Source organism: Ranitomeya imitator, chromosome 5, assembly GCF_032444005.1.
Source record: "Ranitomeya imitator isolate aRanImi1 chromosome 5, aRanImi1.pri, whole genome shotgun sequence".
Lineage (NCBI taxonomy): Eukaryota > Metazoa > Chordata > Amphibia > Anura > Dendrobatidae > Ranitomeya > Ranitomeya imitator.
Window position 1 is genome coordinate 359,652,416 of NC_091286.1, and position 21,927 is coordinate 359,674,342.

Sequence of the window (21,927 nt, forward strand, 5' to 3'; positions counted from 1 at the left end):
AGACTGAGGAGAACGCTCACTGGCTGCTAATGTCTCTGTCCTCCTGCACGGTGCACCCGTATGTTGAGTGTTTACTAGGGGACAGGAGAGTAAAGGACGGCTTACATTGTGTCGGGTGTTGTGAATTCTGTGGCTGAGTTCACTTCTGTGGTCACAAGTGGTATTGCAGTCTCTGGGCTTCCTCCCTCAGGTGTTTTGGTGAGCTCGTTGGCTGCCTTGCTATTTAGCTCCACCTGAGTCTGTCTTCCTTGCTCCTTGTCAATGTTCCAGTGTTGGATCTGAGCTACTGCATCTTTCCTTGGGCCTGCTGCTCTGCTAGATAAGTGCTTCTAGTTTGTTTTCTGTTTTTTCTGTCCAGCTTGCTATTAACTTTTGCTGGAAGCTCTGAGAAGCAAAGGGGTGCACCGCCGTGCTGTTAGTTCGGCACGGTGGGTCTTTTTGCCCCTTTGCGTGGTTTTCGTTTTAGGGTTTTTTGTAGACTGCATAGTTCTCTTTGCTATCCTCGCTCTGTCTAGAATATCGGGCCTCACTTTGCTGAATCTATTTCATTCCTACGTTTGTCTTTTCATCTTGCTAACAGTCATTATATGTGGGGGGCTGCCTATTCCTTTGGGGTATTTCTCTGAGGTAAGTCAGGCTTGTATTTCTATCTTCAGGCTAGTCAGCTCCTCAGGCAGTGCCGAGTTGCATAGGTAGTTGATAGGCGCAATCCACTGCTGCTTATAGTTGTGTGAGGATAGATCAGGTACTGCAGTCTACAGAGATTCCACGTCTCAGAGCTCGTCCTATTGTTTTTGGTTATTGCCAGATCTCTGTATGTGCGCTGATTACTGCACGCTGTGTTGCCTGATTGCCGGCCATAACAGTACAAGGAGCCAACCAATGATTTCCAATAGAGGGAAAAAATAAATCCTGACATCATTTTTTTTTCTTAGCTCTGTCTTCAGTCTTTTTTTTCCCCTAGACATTAGAGTGCTTCAGGACACAGCTGTGGACATGGATATTCAGGCTCTGTGCTCCTCAATGGATAATCTCGTTGTAAATGTGCAAAAGATTCAAGATACTATTGATCAGAAATCGATGCTAGAACCAAGAATTCCGATTCCTGATTTGTTTTTTGGTGACAGAACTAAGTTCCTGAGCTTCAGAAATAATTGTAAGCTATTTTTGGCCTTGAAACCTCATTCTTCTGGTAATCCTATTCAACAGGTTTTGATTATTATTTCTTTTTTGCGCGGCGACCCACAGGACTGGGCGTTTTCTCTTGCACCAGGAGATTCTGCATTGAGTAATGTTGATGCATTTTTCCAGGCGCTGGGATTGCTTTACGATGAGCCTAATTCAGTGGATCAAGCTGAGAAAAATCTGCTGGCTTTATGCCAGGGTCAGGATGATGTAGAAGTATATTGTCAGAAATTTAGGAAATGGTCAGTACTCACTCTGTGGAATGAATCTGCACTAGCGGCTTTGTTCAGAAAGGGTCTCTCTGAAGCTCTTAAGGATGTAATGGTGGGATTTCCTATGCCTGCTGGTTTGAATGAGTCTATGTCCTTGGCCATTCAGATCGGTCGTCGCTTGCGCGAGCGTAAATCTGTGCACCATCTGGCGGTATTGTCTGAGAGTAAGCCTGAGCCTATGCAGTGCGACAGGACTATGACTAAAGTAGAACGGCACGAACACAGACGTCTGAACAGACTGTGTTTCTATTGTGGTGATTCTACTCATGCTATTTCTAATTGTCCTAAACGCACTAGGTGGTTCGATAGCTCTGCCGTTATTGGTACTGTACAGTCCAAATTCCTTTTGTCCATTACCTTAATGTGCTCTTTGTCATCATATTCTGTCATGGCGTTTGTGGATTCAGGCGCTGCCCTGAATCTGATGGATTTGGATTATGCTAAACGTTGTGGATTTTTCTTGGAGCCTTTGCGGTGTCCTATTCCGTTGAGAGGAATTGATGCTACACCTTTGGCCAAGAATAAGCCTCAGTACTGGGCCCAGCTGACCATGTGCATGGCTCCTGCACATCAGGAAGTTATTCGCTTTTTGGTACTGCATAATTTGCATGATGTGGTCGTGTTGGGGTTGCCATGGCTACAAACCCATAATCCAGTATTGGATTGGAACTCTATGTCGGTAACCAGCTGGGGTTGTCAGGGAGTACATGGTGATGTTCCATTTTTGTCTATTTCGTCATCCATTCCTTCTGACATCCCAGAGTTCTTGTCGGACTTTCAGGATGTATTTGAAGAGTCCAAGTCTGATGCCCTACCTCCGCATAGGAATTGTGATTGTGCTATCGATTTGATTCCTGGTAGTAAATTCCCTAAGGGTCGTTTATTTAATTTGTCCGTACCTGAACACACCGCTATGCGCAGTTATGTGAAGGAGTCCCTGGAGAAGGGACATATTCGCCCATCGTCGTCACCATTGGGAGCAGGGTTCTTTTTTGTAGCCAAGAAGGATGGTTCGCTAAGACCGTGTATTGATTACCGCCTTCTTAATAAGATCACTGTTAAGTTTCAGTATCCCTTGCCATTGATTTCTGACTTGTTTGCTCGGATTAAGGGGGCTAGTTGGTTTACTAAGATTGATCTTCGTGGTGCGTATAATCTGGTGAGAATCAGGCAGGGAGATGAATGGAAAACGGCATTTAATACGCCCGAGGGTCATTTTGAGTATCTGGTGATGCCGTTCGGACTTGCCAATGCTCCATCTGTTTTTCAGTCTTTTATGCATGACATTTTCCGTGAGTATCTGGATAAATTCTTGATTGTTTACTTGGATGACATTTTGATCTTCTCAGATGATTGGGAGTCTCATGTGAAGCAAGTCAGAATGGTTTTCCAGGTACTGCGTGCTAATTCCTTGTTCGTGAAGGGATCAAAGTGTCTCTTCGGTGTGCAGAAAGTTTCATTTTTGGGGTTCATCTTTTCCCCTTCTACTATCGAGATGGATCCGGTTAAGGTTCAGGCCATCCAGGATTGGACTCAGCCGACATCTCTAAAAGGTCTGCAGAAATTCCTGGGCTTTGCTAATTTTTATCGTCGCTTCATCTGTAATTTTTCTAGCATTGCCAGACCATTGACCGATTTGACCAAGAAGGGTGCTGATTTGGTTAATTGGTCTTCTGCTGCCGTGGAAGCTTTTCAGGAGTTGAAGCGTCGTTTTTGCTGTGCCCCTGTGTTGTGTCAACCTGATGTTTCTCTTCCGTTCCAGGTCGAGGTTGATGCTTCTGAGATTGGTGCAGGGGCGGTTTTGTCACAGAGAGGTTCTGGTTGCTCAGTGTTCAAACCATGTGCTTTCTTTTCCAGGAAATTTTCTGCTGCTGAGCGTAATTATGATGTGGGCAACCGAGAGTTGCTGGCCATGAAGTGGGCATTCGAGGAGTGGCGTCATTGGCTTGAGGGTGCTAAGCATCGCGTGGTGGTTTTGACTGATCATAAGAACCTTACTTATCTTGAGTCTGCCAAGCGCTTGAATCCTAGACAGGCCCGTTGGTCGTTATTTTTTGCTCGTTTTGATTTTGTGATTTCATACCTTCCGGGCTCTAAAAATGTGAAGGCGGATGCTCTGTCTAGGAGTTTTGTGCCCGACTCTCCGGGGTTATCTGAGCCGGCGAGTATCCTCAAGGAAGGAGTCATTGTGTCTGCCATCTCCCCTGATTTGCGGAGAGTGTTGCAGAAATTTCAGGCTAATAAACCTGATCGTTGTCCGGCCGAGAAACTGTTCGTCCCTGATAGGTGGACTAGTAAAGTTATCTCTGAACTTCATTGTTCGGTGCTGGCCGGTCATCCAGGAATCTTTGGTACCAGGGAGTTGGTTGCTAGATCCTTCTGGTGGCCATCTCTGTCACGGGATGTGCGTGCTTTTGTGCAGTCCTGTGGAATTTGTGCTAGGGCTAAGCCCTGCTGTTCACGTGCCAGTGGGTTGCTTTTGCCCTTGCCGGTCCCGAAGAGGCCTTGGACACATATTTCGATGGATTTCATTTCTGACCTTCCCGTTTCTCAAAAAATGTCGGTCATTTGGGTGGTCTGTGATCGCTTTTCTAAAATGGTCCATCTGGTGCCCTTGGTTAATTTGCCTTCCTCCTCTGATTTGGTGCCTTTGTTCTTCCAGCATGTGGTTCGTTTACATGGCATTCCTGAGAATATTGTTTCTGACCGAGGTTCCCAGTTTGTCTCGAGGTTCTGGCGAGCCTTTTGTGGTAGGATGGGCATTGACCTATCTTTTTCCTCGGCCTTCCATCCTCAGACTAATGGCCAGACCGAACGAACCAATCAGACCTTGGAAACATATCTGAGATGTTTTGTTTCCGCTGACCAGGATGATTGGGTGTCATTTTTGCCGTTGGCTGAGTTCGCCCTTAATAATCGGGCCAGCTCGGCTACCTTGGTCTCTCCATTTTTCTGCAATTCTGGGTTCCATCCTCGTTTCTCTTCAGGACAGGTTGAGTCTTCGGACTGTCCTGGTGTGGATTATGTGGTGGACAGGTTGCAGCAGATCTGGACTCAGGTAGTGGACAATTTGACCTTGTCCCAGGAGAAGGCTCAGCTTTTCGCTAATCGCAGACGCCGTGTGGGACCCCGACTTCGTGTTGGGGATCTGGTTTGGTTATCTTCTCGTCATATTCCTATGAAGGTTTCCTCTCCTAAATTTAAACCTCGTTTTATTGGTCCGTATAGGATTTCTGAGATTCTCAATCCGGTGTCTTTTCATCTGACCCTCCCAGACTCCTTTTCCATACATAATGTATTCCATAGGTCGTTGTTGAGGAGATACGTGGCACCTATGGTTCCATCTGTGGAGCCTCCTGCCCCTGTTTTGGTGGAGGGGGAATTGGAGTATATTGTGGAGAAGATTTTGGATTCTCGTGTCTCTAGACGGAAACTCCAGTATCTGGTCAAATGGAAGGGTTATGCTCAGGAAGATAATTCCTGGGTTTTTGCCTCTGATGTCCATGCCCCAGATCTTGTTCGTGCCTTTCATGTGGCTCATCCTGGTCGGCCTGGGGGTTCTGGTGAGGGTTCGGTGACCCCTCCTCAAGGGGGGGGTACTGTTGTGAATTCTGTGGCTGAGTTCACTTCTGTGGTCACAAGTGGTATTGCAGTCTCTGGGCTTCCTCCCTCAGGTGTTTTGGTGAGCTCGTTGGCTGCCTTGCTATTTAGCTCCACCTGAGTCTGTCTTCCTTGCTCCTTGTCAATGTTCCAGTGTTGGATCTGAGCTACTGCATCTTTCCTTGGGCCTGCTGCTCTGCTAGATAAGTGCTTCTAGTTTGTTTTCTGTTTTTTCTGTCCAGCTTGCTATTAACTTTTGCTGGAAGCTCTGAGAAGCAAAGGGGTGCACCGCCGTGCTGTTAGTTCGGCACGGTGGGTCTTTTTGCCCCTTTGCGTGGTTTTCGTTTTAGGGTTTTTTGTAGACTGCATAGTTCTCTTTGCTATCCTCGCTCTGTCTAGAATATCGGGCCTCACTTTGCTGAATCTATTTCATTCCTACGTTTGTCTTTTCATCTTGCTAACAGTCATTATATGTGGGGGGCTGCCTATTCCTTTGGGGTATTTCTCTGAGGTAAGTCAGGCTTGTATTTCTATCTTCAGGCTAGTCAGCTCCTCAGGCAGTGCCGAGTTGCATAGGTAGTTGATAGGCGCAATCCACTGCTGCTTATAGTTGTGTGAGGATAGATCAGGTACTGCAGTCTACAGAGATTCCACGTCTCAGAGCTCGTCCTATTGTTTTTGGTTATTGCCAGATCTCTGTATGTGCGCTGATTACTGCACGCTGTGTTGCCTGATTGCCGGCCATAACAGTCGGGTGCATCCACTACTAACGTCTGCTTCATCTGGGAACCCACCTCACTATCTTCGGGTAACAGAGTAGAGGTTGGGGGAGCAGGGCTCACCTCACAGTGAGGACAGGACCAGGAAGTTATCAGTCATGTCCTCTTATACAGAGATTTCTGCAACTCCTTGTCAGCTGCTCTGTTATCTTTTGCACTGGAAGAGTGAACATTATGTAGGATTTGTCAAGTAAGGAGAATGTGTGCCCTATATTTACATCATAGGGAGTGTAGGTATGTGTGTATACCTGTATGTTTGTATATATGTATGTGTGTATATGCATAAGAGTGTATATATGTGTATAAGTGTACTTTAAATCTATAGCTATATGTAAATATATATATATATATAGTGTGTGTGTATGAGTGTGTGAGTATGTGTGTATGAGTATTGAGTATATATATATTTAATTGTGTGTGTGTAATATGTGTATGTGAGGCTGTGTGTACGGCATGCCTGATACATTGATCTGAGGTGTCTCCTCAATGACTGCATTTTTCCGCCCCCGGGACTGGGAGTGGGCCATTCTCTGAGCTGGTTGTCAATATGAGAACCAGGTCAGAAAAAGTGCAATAGGCTGGAGGCCACTGATTCATTGCACTCTCGCCTTTTAGACATGAGTACAATTGAAGCTCTGACCAACGGGTCAGTGCGATGTCAGCAGTGTGTTCAGGTCATGTGATTACGCTGCTGACGTCATTTGCCAGCGCTGCAGAGGCGCAGATTGGTGGTAAGTGCTCCAGTTGGAGCTGAACATACAGAAGATTTACTGAACCAGCGGGAGGGGGGAGGGGACATTTAGTGTAATATGAGAATACAACATGAGGAGCAAGGGACTGGAAATGTGGAAACAGTATGGGTGCAGATACAATATGGTGATTGGGGAGGATGGGAAAGACATAGTATGAGTAGCGAGGGGAATAATGAATGTTGTCACATTGTAGGGAGCAAGGGTGATTGAATGGGTGCGGACACAGTATGGGGAGTCAGGGGATGTGTGCGGAGGCAGTTTGGAGAGCGAGGGGGTAAATATATGAGAAGACAGTATGGTTAGCAGAGGTGATGTGAGAGAAGTTAGACCGGTTTCACATTTGCGGTTGTGTCCGCAGCGTTTCATCCGCAGTAATCCGCATGCGTTGTGTATTCCTATATTTAACATTAGAAACGCAAGTGTCTGCGTTTGATTGCGTTTGGCCGCATTTGACGACGCATGCATCATTTCGTCATCTGAGGTTTGGCACGGTGAACGCTACATGTAGTAATTTTGTCGGCGTCAATTTGCCTAGAAACGTATGCGGTTGTTAGCGGCACAAATGCGCAAAAAAAACGCATTGCTGTCTATGTGAACGCATGTGGCCGCAAGCACATGCGTTTGCTTGCGTCCGCGAAGGCATGCAATGCACCAGAGAAAAACATGTCTAGACACTGATTAGCCACCCCCCACATACAAGGTGATAAAGGGAGGGAGTGGGCATTGCCAGGTCACTACACAGCAGACTGGGAAGCAGACCACACAGAGGAAAGCACCTTGGAGGAAAAAAGACTCTGAACAATGTGAGTATATCAAAGCCAATGCCTGTATTTTCTATTTTCTGTCTCTACATGTCCTAATATCTTCCATTTCTTTCTTTCTGCATGCATCAGAATGTCTTCTGATAAGGATCAGTGTCCTGGGCCTTCTGAAGCCGAACATGTCAGTGAAGTAAGTATTCACTGTCACATCTACACATATGATAATTTTTTTTCCATTTTTTTAGAGTTCTTCTTCTACCGCGGCAGAGCCTGGGCAGGAGCAGCGGACTCACAGCCGGCTGGCAAGGTGGCAGCATGTACGTATACAAGGCTAACTGTTTACTGTATCCTCACTTTAGTATTCTTGAATCTTCCTTTCTTTACTTTACTCTTTCTTTACATTTTTCTTCTGCACTCCTTTTGTTTCTTGACTTTCTTTATTCATGCCATTTCTCATCCTCTGTTTTCTTTCTTTTTTTATGTTAATGTATCCAACATTAATGTCTTTATTTATTTTTTAGGTTCCAGAACGGGATGAAGACCTTATAGAAAATGACCTCCTCATCTCCCTGGTCCAGGAGCGAGTCCCGTTGTGGGACACCCAGGTTCCACAGCACTCGGACAATGTGATGATCCGGCGCCTATGGAATGAGGTGGCCAAAGCGATGTGGGATGGCTGGGACAAGGCCCCTACTCGGGTCTGAAGTGCATCTTGTAAGTATTGCAATGCAGTGTGAAGCAGCAGTGACCTTGGCCATGCTCACACAACTATGTGTGATGAGAGAAACTCTCTGGAGTTTCTCTCATCACACTTAGTTGTGTGAGCACAGCCAAAAGTACATTGTGTAACCATAATTTTTTGTTTTTTCAACAGTGCAGAAAGTGAAAACACGTTGGCATTTGATGAAGGACTGCTTCAACAAGGACTTGTGTCAAGAGAACCGTGTTCCCAGTGGTTCAGGAGCAAGGATCGAAAGTACAAATACCATCGTATTCTGTCATTTTTAAGACTGGTTCTTGCCCAGAGAACGTAAGTATTTCTCTCGTGCATTTGGTTGTGTTGTATTGCCATAATCTGTATGTTTCTATTCCACAGGAGTTGGCGTCTGGTTAATTTTTTGTATTAATGTTTTTTTTCTTTTTTCACCGCACATGGAGCAGTACTGTTGGCCCAGGTTCTGGAGCGGTCCTTCATCAGACAGCCACGGACCCATCCCAGCCATCCAGCAGCGCTGCAGCAAGTGGTCCTGCCACACTACCTGGAGACCAGGAAGCTGGTCCATCAGGTGTTCCCCTTTCCCTGTCCTCTGCCTCTGCCCCCTTTTCTTTGGGCTCCTCCTGGCAGCGGCAGAGGGCATCGGACAGGTCCCTCATGCCCGAGTATTTGCACTTGAGCTCGGTTTTTCACGAAGGAATGGATATTTCCCTTAGCCACATGAATACACATATCCAGGAGGTCACCAAAAGCCTTGACCAAGTAAAAGCCGACCTCCAGAGGCCAGCACATCATTTCTTTAACCAAATTGAGCAGGGCATGTGGGAACACCTTACTCCTGATCTCCAGCTTAGTGTCATGCAGGCCTGCAATGCTACTTACGTGCAGGCTATGCAGCAGAGTCGGTATTTTCAACAGACAGTGTTGGCATATCCACCTGTGCCCTCACTGTCATGATTAACCTCAATGCCGACCTCTGCTGCATACCACTGCACGGCCACCTCTATTCCTAGCACTGCCGGACACCAGTACAGCACCACCACCATGCCAAGTGCTGTAGGACAGCCCACCACCACCACCATGACAACCGCTGTTCCTGCTTGGACCTCCTCCACTGACACCATGATGCAGCAGCAGGACCCTGGCATGGCCTTCCGTACCGCCTCCACCACAATGCAGCAGGACCCTGGCATGGCCTTCCGTACCGCCTCCACCACAATGCAGCAGGACCATGGCATGGCCTTCCGCTCTACAAGTGCTATGGACTCTGGCATGGCTGCACGCTCTACGGGCACTATGGACTCTGGCATGGCTGCACGCTCTACAAGCACTATGGACTCTGGCATGGCTGCAAGCTCTATGAGCACTATGGACTCTGGCATGGCTGCACACTCTATGAGCACTATGGACTCTGGCATGGCTGCACGCTGTACGAGCACCATGGATCCCGGCACAGCGCAGCCAGACCCCGACGGGTCATCAACCAAGACCATGCCACGACATATGAGCCCACCGAGGCTTACCAGAACCCAGCGATCCCAGAAAGGGAGAAAAAATAAAAAACACCGTACTCTTAGTATTCCTTCCCCCTCACCGCCCAGTGTGTCTGTTATGTCAGGTTTGTCTCACTCTTCCAGTGCATCTCAGGCCTCTCATGTGTCAAGCCCTATCCCCGAACTACAAGACCCCAAAAGTTTCATTGCCCCTTCTCCTGCCACCCCTGCGTCGTCCACACTTAGCCAGGCCTCACAGCTTCACACCCCCTGTTTCCATCACTCTACCCCGAGCAGGTGCAGTTAAAGAAATATTTTTGTTGTTCAAAACTAAATACAAGTTTTTTGCCCCCAATTATGTTTGGTTAATTGTGTCTTTCGCCGCCGGCAACACACACCGTGCGCCAAATAAAACACTGCGCCGCACACTTTATTTTTTGGCCACATCATAGCTCCAGTAATTAGCAAGTACAAGACTTTGTGTGTCTGTAGTATAGAGCTATGAGGTGGACCAAAAAATTTATACTTGTATTTTCTCCATAATCTCTTCATTCTGCTTAGTCTGTGATTAGTGTTGCAGACTGAAGAGAAAATGGTGGCAATACAATGCAAAACTATACTCTACAGGTCAGGTGTCCAAAAACTCATTAGTTGTGACGCATGACTTGTTGAGTAGAGAAGTGCATTGTATAGCCTCCTTTTTCTCTTCTGTGTACATAATCTATTTCATACAAACTGAAGGGACGATAGCGGTCATACACGGCATATCTATGCTCACCTGCACATGTGTCAGAAATAGTGAATTCATGAGGCTGTTATATGTGCATCATGAATTCATTATTTCTGACACCTGACTTGATGAGTATAGATCTGTTTTGTGTAAGAGCCATTGTCTTTTCAGTCTGTGTCCGATTGATACTACATAGCAGAACAGAATCAGGACGCAATGACGTCAACAACCTTATCACTAAAACAACATGGCTGCCGTCACACTAGCAGTATGTGGTCAGTATTTTATATTAGTATTTGTAAGCCATAACAAGGAGTGGAACAATTAGAGGAAAATTATAATATTAGCATATCTAGCACCTCAGCCTTTATTATTCACTCATAAATACAGACCAAATACTGCTAGTGTGAGGACAACCTCGGTTTATAGAGGAAATACATATGAGAAACGGTCAAGACACCAAAAAAAGTTTATTAACGAGAAACATTAGTAACATGTAAGAAAATAACTGGTACAGATAAAATAACAACAGGACATTTAAACAACATTGTCCTGCCATGATACACGTCCAATATCCGAATCAAAAAGGCAGCAAATTGGTCCTGCATGTGGCCAACTTCAGCTGTTGACCGCAGTGGGTGATGCTGGTAATCGGGCAGTGGGTGTGCAACTGGTTCATCCAGTTCAATGTTGGGCCGCTCCTTAGCTATAATGTAATTATGCAGAACCACACAGGCTTTGACCACCTCGTCAACTGTCTCCATTTTTAGATTAATGGCTGATGCAAGAATGCACCATTTTGAGACTAGAATCCCAAAGGTACATTCTACAGTTCTTCGTGCCCTGGTCAGTCTGTAGTTAAAGATCCTTTTAGTGTGGTTCAAGTCCCGACTGGAATATGGTTTCAGTAGGTTTTCACACATCTGAAAGGCCTCATCCCCAACCATAACAAATGGCATTGGTGGACCTTGAGTGTTGGGGAGAGGTTGTGGCCGCGGAAAATTAAAATTTTTGCCATACACACGGTGGCCCATATCCGAGTTCTTGAACGTCTGGGAATCGTTGCCATGGCCAAAAGCTCCAATGTCCATGGCGATGAAGCGACAGTCCGCATCGGCTATTGCCATGAGCACAACAGAAAAATATTTTTTATAGTTGAAGTACTCCGATCCTGTTCTGGCTGGTTTGATAATGCGGATGTGCTTTTCATCCACCGCTCCCAAACAGTTGGGGAAATCACACACACTCCAGAATTTTTCCGCTATTCTAATCCACATGTCCAATGTGGGTAGGGGTATAAACTCATCCCAGAGTACATTCCACAAAGCCCGGCAGGTGTCCGCAACTATTCCCGACAGGGTGGATATTCCAAGCTGGTATTGGAAATTGAGGGATGATAAACTCTCTCCGTTTCCAGAAATCTGGAAGAAAATAAATAATAAAGAAAAATTATAATCAATTCTATTTATGGTGTGGTTATGCTAAAGACATAAAGGAAAAAACCAAACAAAAAAAAACACGTCAGAACACCCAAAATTAGCACTGGCATTGGTTTACATTTCTTACGTACCTTAATGTAACCAGCAGACGTTCCTCTGGTGGAATCGCTCTACGGAGCTGGGTGTCCTGTCTCCGTATGGCTCCTTGGACACGAGCAAGCAAATCCCAGAACGAGTCTTGCGACATCCTTGTGTATCCCGGGAATTTGTCAGGGTTCTCATTAAGCTCACCACACAGCATGTGATAGGCTCCACGTCTCTCACGTAATTCAATAATGGGGTGTCTCCAAAAATGCCTACGCCGTCTCCTTCTCCATCTTTCGCGATTTCTGTCTTGCTCCCAAGCAAACACACAGGCAAGAAACAGCTTGATGCTTAAATCCAGGTTGAAATAAAAGCTCTCATGCGAAGATCCATCGTGACACAGGATACAGTAGCACACTGTTAAGATTTCAGCAGTCCTAGGGTCTATATATAGATATCCCATAATACACCCCCTCTGTAGTCCCATTGGCGGTGTCTGGTTATCTAGATTTTTCTCCTGTAAAATTTGTCACCATGTGCACAAAAACGCAAATGCAGGAAAAAACGCATCGAAAAGCGTACAAATGCGGCGTTTTTTTAAACACATGCGTTCCCGCATGCGTCAAAAAACGCTGCGTTTGTACGCTTTTCAATGCGTTTTTTCCTCCACTTGCGGATGCGGACTAAATGCTGTGGATCCTGACGCAAATGTGAAACTAGCCTTAATCAGAACTGAATTGCTTGAGAGGAGGAATTATGGTCAAAATTGCACTCGTGGAGTGTGACCTGCGTTACTTATGGAGGTCCGATTTTGACCGTTGTTCCTCCTCTCAAGCATTCAGGTCTGATGAAAGTCTGATGCACGACCGAAAATGTTTAACAAACCTTGAATGCAACAATAAAAGGAACTTTATTTCACCACATCCTCATTTTAGTGCCAATTTCTTCTATTTGTTTAGTCATTGGTTGGAAACCCTACTTGTGCACCACCCTGTTGTGAATTCTGTTGTCAAACTCCCTCCTGTGGTCGTGAATGGTACTTCGGCGAGTTCTGTTTATGGGCTCCCTCTGGTGGCTTTGAGTGAAGCTGCTGCTTCTGAGGTTCCTTACACAGGTGACATGGGTTATCCTTTGGTTGGTTGCTCTATTGAACTCCTTTCAGATCGTTACTCCATGCCAGCTGTCAATGTTTTTGCATTCGTTCAGCTCGCTCCTGGATCTCTCTGGTGACCTGCCTTCTCCTGCAGAAGCTAAGTTCCTTATAGTCTTATTTTGTTCTCTGTTTTCTTGTCCAGCTGGTTTTCATGATTTTGTCTTGCTAGCTGGAAGCTCTGGGATGCAGAGTGGCCCCTCCGCACAGTGAGTCGGTGCGGAGGTCTTTTTTGCAGACTTTGCGTGGTCTTTTGTAGGTTTTTGTGCTGATCGCAAAGTTACCTTTCCTATCCTCTGTCTATTTAGTAAGTCTGGCCTCCCTTTGCTGAAACCTGTTTCATCTCCGCGTTTGTGACTTTCATCTTACTCACAGTCAATATATGTGGGGGGCTTCCTTTACCTTTGGGGAATTTCTCTGAGGCAAGGTAGGCTTTATTTTCTTTCTCTAGGGCTAGATAGTTCTTAGGCTGTGACGAGGCGCCTAGGTCTGGTCAGGAGCGCTCCACGGCTATTTCTAGTGTGTGTGATAGGATTAGGGCTTGCGGTCAGCAGAGCTCCCACATCCCAGAGCTCGTCCTGTATGAGGTTTAACTATCAGGTCATTCCGGGTGCTCCTAACCACCAGGTCATAACACCACCCACTCCAACCACAATGGTGCCATATAGACTACCATTCAAAAGTTTAGAGTCACCCAGACAATTTTTTGTTTTCCATCAAAATTCATACTTTTATTAATCAAATGAGTTGCCAAATGAATTTAAAATCTAGTCCAGACATTGACAAGGATCGAAAAAAAATATTTGTATTTGAAACATTAATTTTCTCTTTCAAACTTTGCTTTCGTCAAACAATGCTCCCTTTACAGCAATTACAGCATTGCAGAACTATGGCATTCTAGCAGTTTCTTTGCTGAGGTAATCTGGAAAAATTTCACCCCATGCTTCCAAAAGCCCCTCCCACAAGTTGGTTTGGCTTGATGGGCACTTTTTGCGTACCATATGGTCCTGCTGCTCCCACAACAGCTCAATGGGGTTTAGATCTGGTGACTGCGCTGGCCACTCCATTACAGATAGAATACCAGCTGCCTGCTTCTTCCCAAAATAGTTCTTACATAATTTGGAGGTGTGCTTTTAGGATGAAATTGGCTCCAATCAAGTGCTGTCCACAGGGTATGGCATGGGGTTGCAAAATAAAGCGACAGCCTTCCTTATTCAATATTACTTTTACCTTGTAAAAATCTCCCACTTTACCAGCACCAAAGCAATCCCAGACCATCACATTACCTCCACCATGCTTGACAGATGGCGTCAGACACTCTTCCAGCATCTTTTCAGTTGTTCTGCGTCTCACAAATGTCTGTGTTCTTTTGCCCATATTAATCTTTTCCTTTTATTAACCAGTCTCAGATATGGCTTTTTCTTTGCCATTCTGCCCTGAAGGTCAGCATCCCAGAGTCGCCTCTTCACTGTAGACGCTGACACTGGCGTTTTGGTGTACTATTTAATGAAGCTGCCAGTTGAGGACCTGTGAGGGGTCGATTTCTCAAACTACAGACTCTAATGTACTTGTCTTGTTGTACAGTTGTGCAGCGGTGCCTCAAAATTCTCTTTCAACTCTGGTTAGAACCTGTTTGTGCTCTCCTCTGAAGGGAGTAGTAAACACCGTTGTAGGAAATCTTCAGTTTCTTGGCAATTTCTCGCATGGAATAGCCTTTATTTCTAAGAACAAGAATAGACTGTCGAGTTTCACATGAAAGTAATTTTTGTTCTGGCCATTTTGAGAGTTTAATAGAACCAACAAATGTAATCCTCCAGATTCTCAACTAGCTCAATGGAGGATCAGGTTTTTAGCTTCTCTAATCAGCCAAACTGTTTTCCGCTGTGCTAACATACTTGCACAAGGGTTTTCAAGGGTATTCTAACCATCCATTAGCCTTCTTACACAGTTAGCAAACTCAAAGTACCATAAGAACACTGATGATTGTTATAAATGGGCCTCTATACACCTATGAAGATATTGCATTACAAACCAGATGTTTACAGCTAGAATAGTCATTAACCACATTAACAATGTATAGAGTGTATTTCTGAATCATTTAATGTTAGCTTCATTGGAAAAAAAATAAGGAAATTTCTAAGTGACCCTAAACTTTTGAACGGTAGTGTATATAAGGAAATTTCAAAAATAAGGAAATTTCTAAGTGACCCTAAACTTTTGAACGGTAGTGTACATATTTCTATTACAAGCATAGAATATAGTCACTATGAGGATTCAGCTCTGCTTGCAGGTTCCAGCAGCCATCACATGGCCACTTCATTCATGCGATTTTCATCAATTTTCATACTTGCTGTACTTGCCAACTAGCTTCCTCTTCCACTTCTCTTCCTGCTTCTCTCAGTTCTTCACTGAACATTGAAAGAATTAGTGAGAGCATCTCGTTCGTACGTGACTAAGTGTGCAAATCGCATATGTGCTTGGGGTGGGGTGGTGGGGCACCAAACTGAATTCTTGTCCCAGGTGCTGGAAAACTTAGATACAACTCTGTGTTAAAGTGTTTAAGTTTGTATGTATGTATGCATGTATGTGTATTGTGTGTGTTTGAATGTACAAATGTGTCTATAATTGTAAACTGTGGGAGAATCAACCTGGCCCATGCTAAAACTCAGCCAGACACATCCACAAATTGCAGACATGACTGGCTTTGTATGCTGATCTACATGGTAGACAGGTGCAGGAGCTGCCCGCTATTGACATGCACAACTCCGGTCCCTTACCCAGACAAGACTAGTGTGTGCTGCCATCCATGTGAACAATAGTGCACAGGACACTGGTTACTACCGGATCTGTGAGCTGTCAGACACCAGACACAGAGGACACAGTTTGGGCTCGTTCTTACTGACATATTTTTCATCAGTTTGGTTTTCATGTGTTCACTGTCCCGTACAATGATACAATAGTAACCTGTGCATCCCAATGACTGGTCCATGTGAAAAACCTTACAGCATGTGTGACACCCCAGGAGTTCGGTGGTCACAGTGGTATTGCCTTCCTCACGGGGAGGGTGATGCAATACCTGGAAGCAAGAAGGACCCCTTAACAGGTAACATGTACATACAACACTGTTCTGACTCCAGGCCAGAAGGGGGAGTTCTAGACCCGGTTTGAGAGTAGCTTCCCTACATATTCAGGCTGGAGTAGGAGTTAGCAGTCAGTCTGTAGGAGTCAGTGAGGAGAGAAGGAGCACAAGAGGAGAGAGAAACTGGAGTGGAGCTGCGACTGGGCTCCCTCCAGGTTCAAGAGCAAGAAACCAGAGGCCGGAAGGTTGTGGGAGAACTGTATGCCCCACAGCAGAAACTGGCGGGCAGGAGACTCCAAGTCTCCTACCCACAATGACACCCTATGGCACAGCAGCAGATTATAGTCCGGAGTCACCATGAGAAGGGACACCTGTAAAAAGGCTCGAGTTGCCTGCCATGTGGGTAGTGTCCACCTAAGAAGACCTGCGGATTCCCAGTGGATTTACTGTGGATTTTGTGTAGATTTTGTGCGGATTTCGCCTGCGTTTTTACACCCGCGGACTCCTATAAAGGAATAGGTGTAAAACGCTGCAGAATCTGCACAAAGAATTGACATGCTACGTAAAATAAACCACAGCATTTCTGCGCGGAATTTTCCACAGCATGTGCACTGCGGATTTGTTTTTCCATAGGTTTATATGGTACTGTACAATGCATTGAAAACTGCTGTGGATCCGCAGGGACAAATCCGCAATGTGTGCACATATGGTACCACCTCTGCTGCAATACCATCGTCCCCAGTGGACCCCTTTAAGTAGCGTCGGCCATCCCTGGCCGAGTGCCACAGGTGGCGTCACGAACATTACTCTTTAGACTTTATTTTCCCACTCCACTCTATACTCTTTTATTGGACGCCCAGGACCACAGACCGGGTCACTGCCACTGTGACACATCCCTCTAAGAACCGGCCCGCTACCGAGTATCCCCATTGCCCTAGCAGGCGCTCCACATGCACTGGTCGATCCAGAGCAGTGCACGTCCATAACTTTTGCTTCTGGGTGGAAAATCCACTGTGTATTATACTAGCATTGTGGATGACATTTTTTAAAAAATCTTACCTACATGTTATGGAGAAAATCTGCAGCTGAAATTGACCAACCTTGCTTATTTGTCATCTGAAACGCGTCAATGTCTGCTCTGTACTTACACATGGAATTTAATTGACTGAGGGGTATCACATAAGAGGTGGATGAATGTGACCGTGAGTGACTGGGATTAGACGTCATCTCACACTCCTAGGACTATAATGAGTCCCGCACTGGAGATGCAGAGTAGACTGTGTGCACCTCAGGGCTATATGAGCTGATAATTTATTGTTGTATCCTTCTCCTTCTTAAAGGGAATGTTGTAGCATGAAATGTCTGTATAAACCAATCTCAGCACCTTGCCTGGAGCATGTGCATAATAAAAAATCATAACATGAGAGTAAATCTATTGCTGTTTTTGCTACTTGTTTTCTTTCTATCTCTATTCCCCTCGAAAGTGGTACCTAAATGACTGCATAGTTGTAAAACAACAAATATACACTGCTCAAAAAAATAAAGGAAACACTAAAATACCACATCCTAGAGATCAATGAATGAAATATTTCAGTTGCAAATCTTTATTAATTACATAGTGGAATGTGTTGAGAACAATAAAACCTAAAAATGATCAATGTAAATTAAAATGATTATCCCATGGTGGTCTGTGTTTGGAATGATACTCAAAATCAAAGTGGAAAATCAAATTACAGGCTGATCCAACTTCAGTGGAAATGCCTCAATACAAGAAAATGATGTTCAGTTGTGTGTGTGTTGCCTCCATGTGCCTGTATGACCTCCCTACAATGCCTGGGCATGCTTTTGATGAGGCGATGGATGGTCTCCTGAGGGATCTCCTCCCACACATGGATGAAAGCATCCACCAACTCCTGGACAGTCTGTGGCACAATGTGATGTTGGTGGATGGTGTGAGCCATGATGTCCCAGATGTGTTCAATCAGATTGAGGTCTGGGGAACGGGCGGGCCAGTCCATAGCTTCAATGCCTTCATCTTTCAGGAACTGGTGACACACTCCAGCCACATGTGGTCTGGCATTGTCCTGCAATAGGAGGAACACAGGGCCAACCGCACCAGCATGTGGTCTCACAAGGGGTCTGAGGATCTCATCTCGGTACCTAATGGCAGTCAGGCTACCTTTGGCTAGCACATGGAGGGCTGTGCAACCCTCCAAAGAAATGCCACCCCACATCATTACCATCCACTGCCAAAAAGGTCATGCCGAAGGATGTTGCAGGCAGCAGATCGCTCTCCACGTCATCTCCAGACTCTGTCACAGGTGCTCAGTGTGATTCTGCTTTCATCTGTGAAGAGCGCAGGGCGCCAATGGCAAATTTGCCAATCCTGGTGTTCTATGGCAAATACCAATTGTCCTGCACAGTGTTGGGCTGTGAGCACAACCCCCATCTGTGCACGTCAGGCACTCAGACCATCCTTATGGAGTCAGTTTCTAACCATTTGTGCAGACACATGCACATTTGTGGCCTGCTGGAGGTCATTTTGCAGAGCTCTGGCAGTGATCCTACTGTTCCTCCTTGCACAAAGGCTGAGGTAGCGGTCCTGCTGCTGGGTTGTTGCCCTCCTACAGCCCCCTCCACTTCTCCTGGTGTACTGGCCTGTCTCCTGGTAGCACCTCCAGCCTCTGGACACTACGCTGACAGACACAGCAAACCTTCTTGCCACAGCTCAAATTGATGTGCCATCCTGGATGAGCTGCACTACCTGAGCCACTTGTGTGGGTTGTAGAGTCCATCTCATGCTACAACGAGTGTGAAAGCACAACCAACATTCAAATGTGACCAAAACATCAGCCAGAAAGCATTGGTACTGAGATGTGGTCTGTGGTCCCCACCTCCTTTTTTGAGCGTGTCTTGATAATTGCCAATAATTTCCACCTGTTGTCTATTCCATTTGCACAACAGCATGTGAAATTAATTGTCAAGCAGTGCTGCTTCCTAAGTGGACAGTTTGATTTCACAAAAGTTTGATTTACTTGGAGTTATATTCTGTTGTTTAAGTGTTCCCTTTATTTTTTGAGCAGTGTAGTTAGTACTCCGCCTCCCAAGGTCTATCCCTGGTTTTACACCTCTACTCTTATCTGTGTTTTGGCTATAGCAGTAATGTCACATCTACAATGCACATCACCACTGCAGCCTATGACTGAGCTCAGAAGTTCAGTTGATGTAGAAAGCGCAAGCTGCTGATCTCAGTGATTTGCTGCAGCAGTGATGTGTGCTGTAGTTGTGAAATTACCACAGCAGCCAAAACGCAAAGACTGGAACAGTGAAGAGCCAGCGCTGGAATCCCGAAGATAAATATTATACGCGTTTTGCTATTATACAACTGTGCAATCATTTAGGTACAGTTTTGTGAAAGTGCAAAACTCTTTTGACATCAATGAGGCACATAAATTTTCACAGACCAACTTTGCTAACATAACTAACCTGAGTAGAAGAATATCCTCCACGGTAGTTTCTTTGTTGGCATAACCACTTCATCACTGCTACTCCCTCAGAAACACGATTTTGTAATACATGTGACAGTAGAACGTAGGATGCCACTTCTATATCAACAGAACTGGGTTGCCACCAGCCAGGTGCAATTTGAATGTTAGACTTCCAGAATCTTAAATCTCCTGTAATTAAGTAATTAAAAAATATCTACCATGAAAATACTGGTTTGTATGTTTTTAGAATCTATAATAAGTAAACAGAATTATAAAAGTGTACAAGGCACTAAGAATGGCTCCACACCATAATACTCACCTCACCACTCGCCTGTCCCACTGGTCTGTAGCCCGCTGTCTCTGACTTCTTTTCCCCTTTCCCCATTGTGCAATTCTCTTGAACTTATTCAATACAGGCTAGATCATCTGGCATGAGCAGTCACTACACGCCATGTCATTACTTGGGTGACTCACGTCGTAACCACATGACATGCCGATAAAGGTTGTCTGAGGCTTGGTTGTGCCTGGAGTGAAGAGGGCAAAGAGAATTTGTGCGACTGAGGAAGGGGAAAAGAAGAGGAGATGGACTGGGTATTGGGTTGAGGGGATAGCAGGACTGGTGGTGAGTGATGAGCTAAGTATTTGCACCTCCATAGTTGTCCCATTAGCCTCTGTACCAGGGGGTAGTGGTGTTTAAAATATGCCTTACTGTCTTGTATTACCAGCAAATTTAATGAGAAAACAAGTTAGAAATTGACATGAGCCATTTCCTCACATGCAATGAAAGTATCTCCTAAGGATAAAGTACTCTCTGAACTCTATACTAAAGGGGTTTTCCAGTCCAAATCAATATGTCTGAAATTACTGGCCTCGCTGCCATACACTTTTATGGAATGAGGCCATGCCCTCTAGTCAGCCATGCACACTGAATGGCCGCGTCACTAGACGGGTTGCAGCCTCACTCACTACAAGTGTATGGAGCGAGGCTACTGGCTGACCAGGGTCAGAAACCAGCGAATACTTGCAACGCACAGTATGTGCGCTGGGGGATTCATAAGTCTGCAGTCACACAGAGTGACTGCGGACGTATCGATTTGCACTGGACAACCCCTTTAAGGGCTTCATATCCCCTCATCTCTGCTCCTGAGTGATGGCTGTAGCTTCTGCCAATTTTTGTTTTTTCCTCCGCTCTTCCAAGAGTTAGAACTTTCTAATTTTTTCATCAACATAGCAAAATATGGGCTTGTTTCTTGTGGGCAAAATTGTAATTTTTAATTACAACATTTATTTTACCATACAATTTGTTAAATTCTTTATTGATACCATTTTGATTTAGAATATTTTGATTCCTTGTTATCAATAGAGCAGCTTCACAGGAGTACCAACATGCAGAACCCTAAGTAGGTCCCCAGAAATCCATCGGCAGCTTGAGATCACCACAAAACAAAGTCCAACAAAGTCCTTTAGAATTACATTTTTTAAATGTTGCTGTCAGATTAACTGCGGAATTTAGGGCGGTAACAGCAGCAATCAGAGCTTAGCTTCAATTGCTGCTGTTACCAGAAGATGCTGGCTAAGTAATACAGCAGGCATCTGCTCCTGAGCTCACTCCATATGCCTAATCCTGGCGTGTAATGTACATGTAACTCACACAAGAGGGTTAAGCAGGTGTTAACAAGACACACAGTATGACTGTAATTGACTCTATGATGCTATGACTGTAATTCCAGAGTTAAGCTGCTATCAGTTTGAATTATTCTTTTTCACAAATACGTTTTTTCTACATATGTGTCTAACCGTAATTTAAAAAAAAAAACAAATAGTTACCACTGTGCTCTGCCCGGTGGTTCAAAAGGTCCAGACCCTCTTTAGCTTTACTTCTTCCAACCAATGATAAAGCATAGGTCACAAGACTGAGGGTGTAGTTATCTGCAATGACTTCATTCATTTGAGACTCCAAGTAATTTGTAGCAGCTGTTATTTGAGAAGAATTCTAAAGGAGTGAAAAACATTTGTTTTAAATCAAAATGTAGAGACGAAATCCCTCCTCACTGGAAATAGCACACGGAGCTTTCATTTACTTGTTTTACCATAGTAGTGGTTAAATGGAATTCTCCTCTGCATTGGATTAGTGTACAGCCAACAATGCCATATAAAATGCATCATTTACAGTGCACAAAACGTACAATGGCATGGGGTTTTCTCTTACCTGTAAATGCAAACTATGTCATTATGGAGACACTGAGGAATCCCACTGGATACAGTCATGACTCACAATATTCACATATAACACAGGAACCATGTTGTTTCATCTTCCTGCAACCAGAAGCTCTTTCTGGCCTTCTTTACATGTTGGGAACGGTATGTTAATTGCTTTTGAAGTCAAAAGCACTGAAATTA

General features: G+C 45.0%; 1 protein-coding gene across 1 annotated transcript in view; it reads right to left on the minus strand.

Moving 5' to 3' along the window:
- CD109 (CD109 molecule) overlaps positions 1-21,927 on the minus strand; it is a 395,644-nt gene that overhangs the window by 34,659 nt on the left and 339,058 nt on the right. The window contains exons 26-27 of the mRNA XM_069726553.1: positions 21,355-21,520; positions 19,526-19,716 (exon numbers count right to left, since the gene is read on the minus strand). Coding sequence (XP_069582654.1) covers positions 19,526-19,716; positions 21,355-21,520 — 357 coding nt within the window. The remainder of the gene's footprint in view (positions 1-19,525; positions 19,717-21,354; positions 21,521-21,927) is intronic.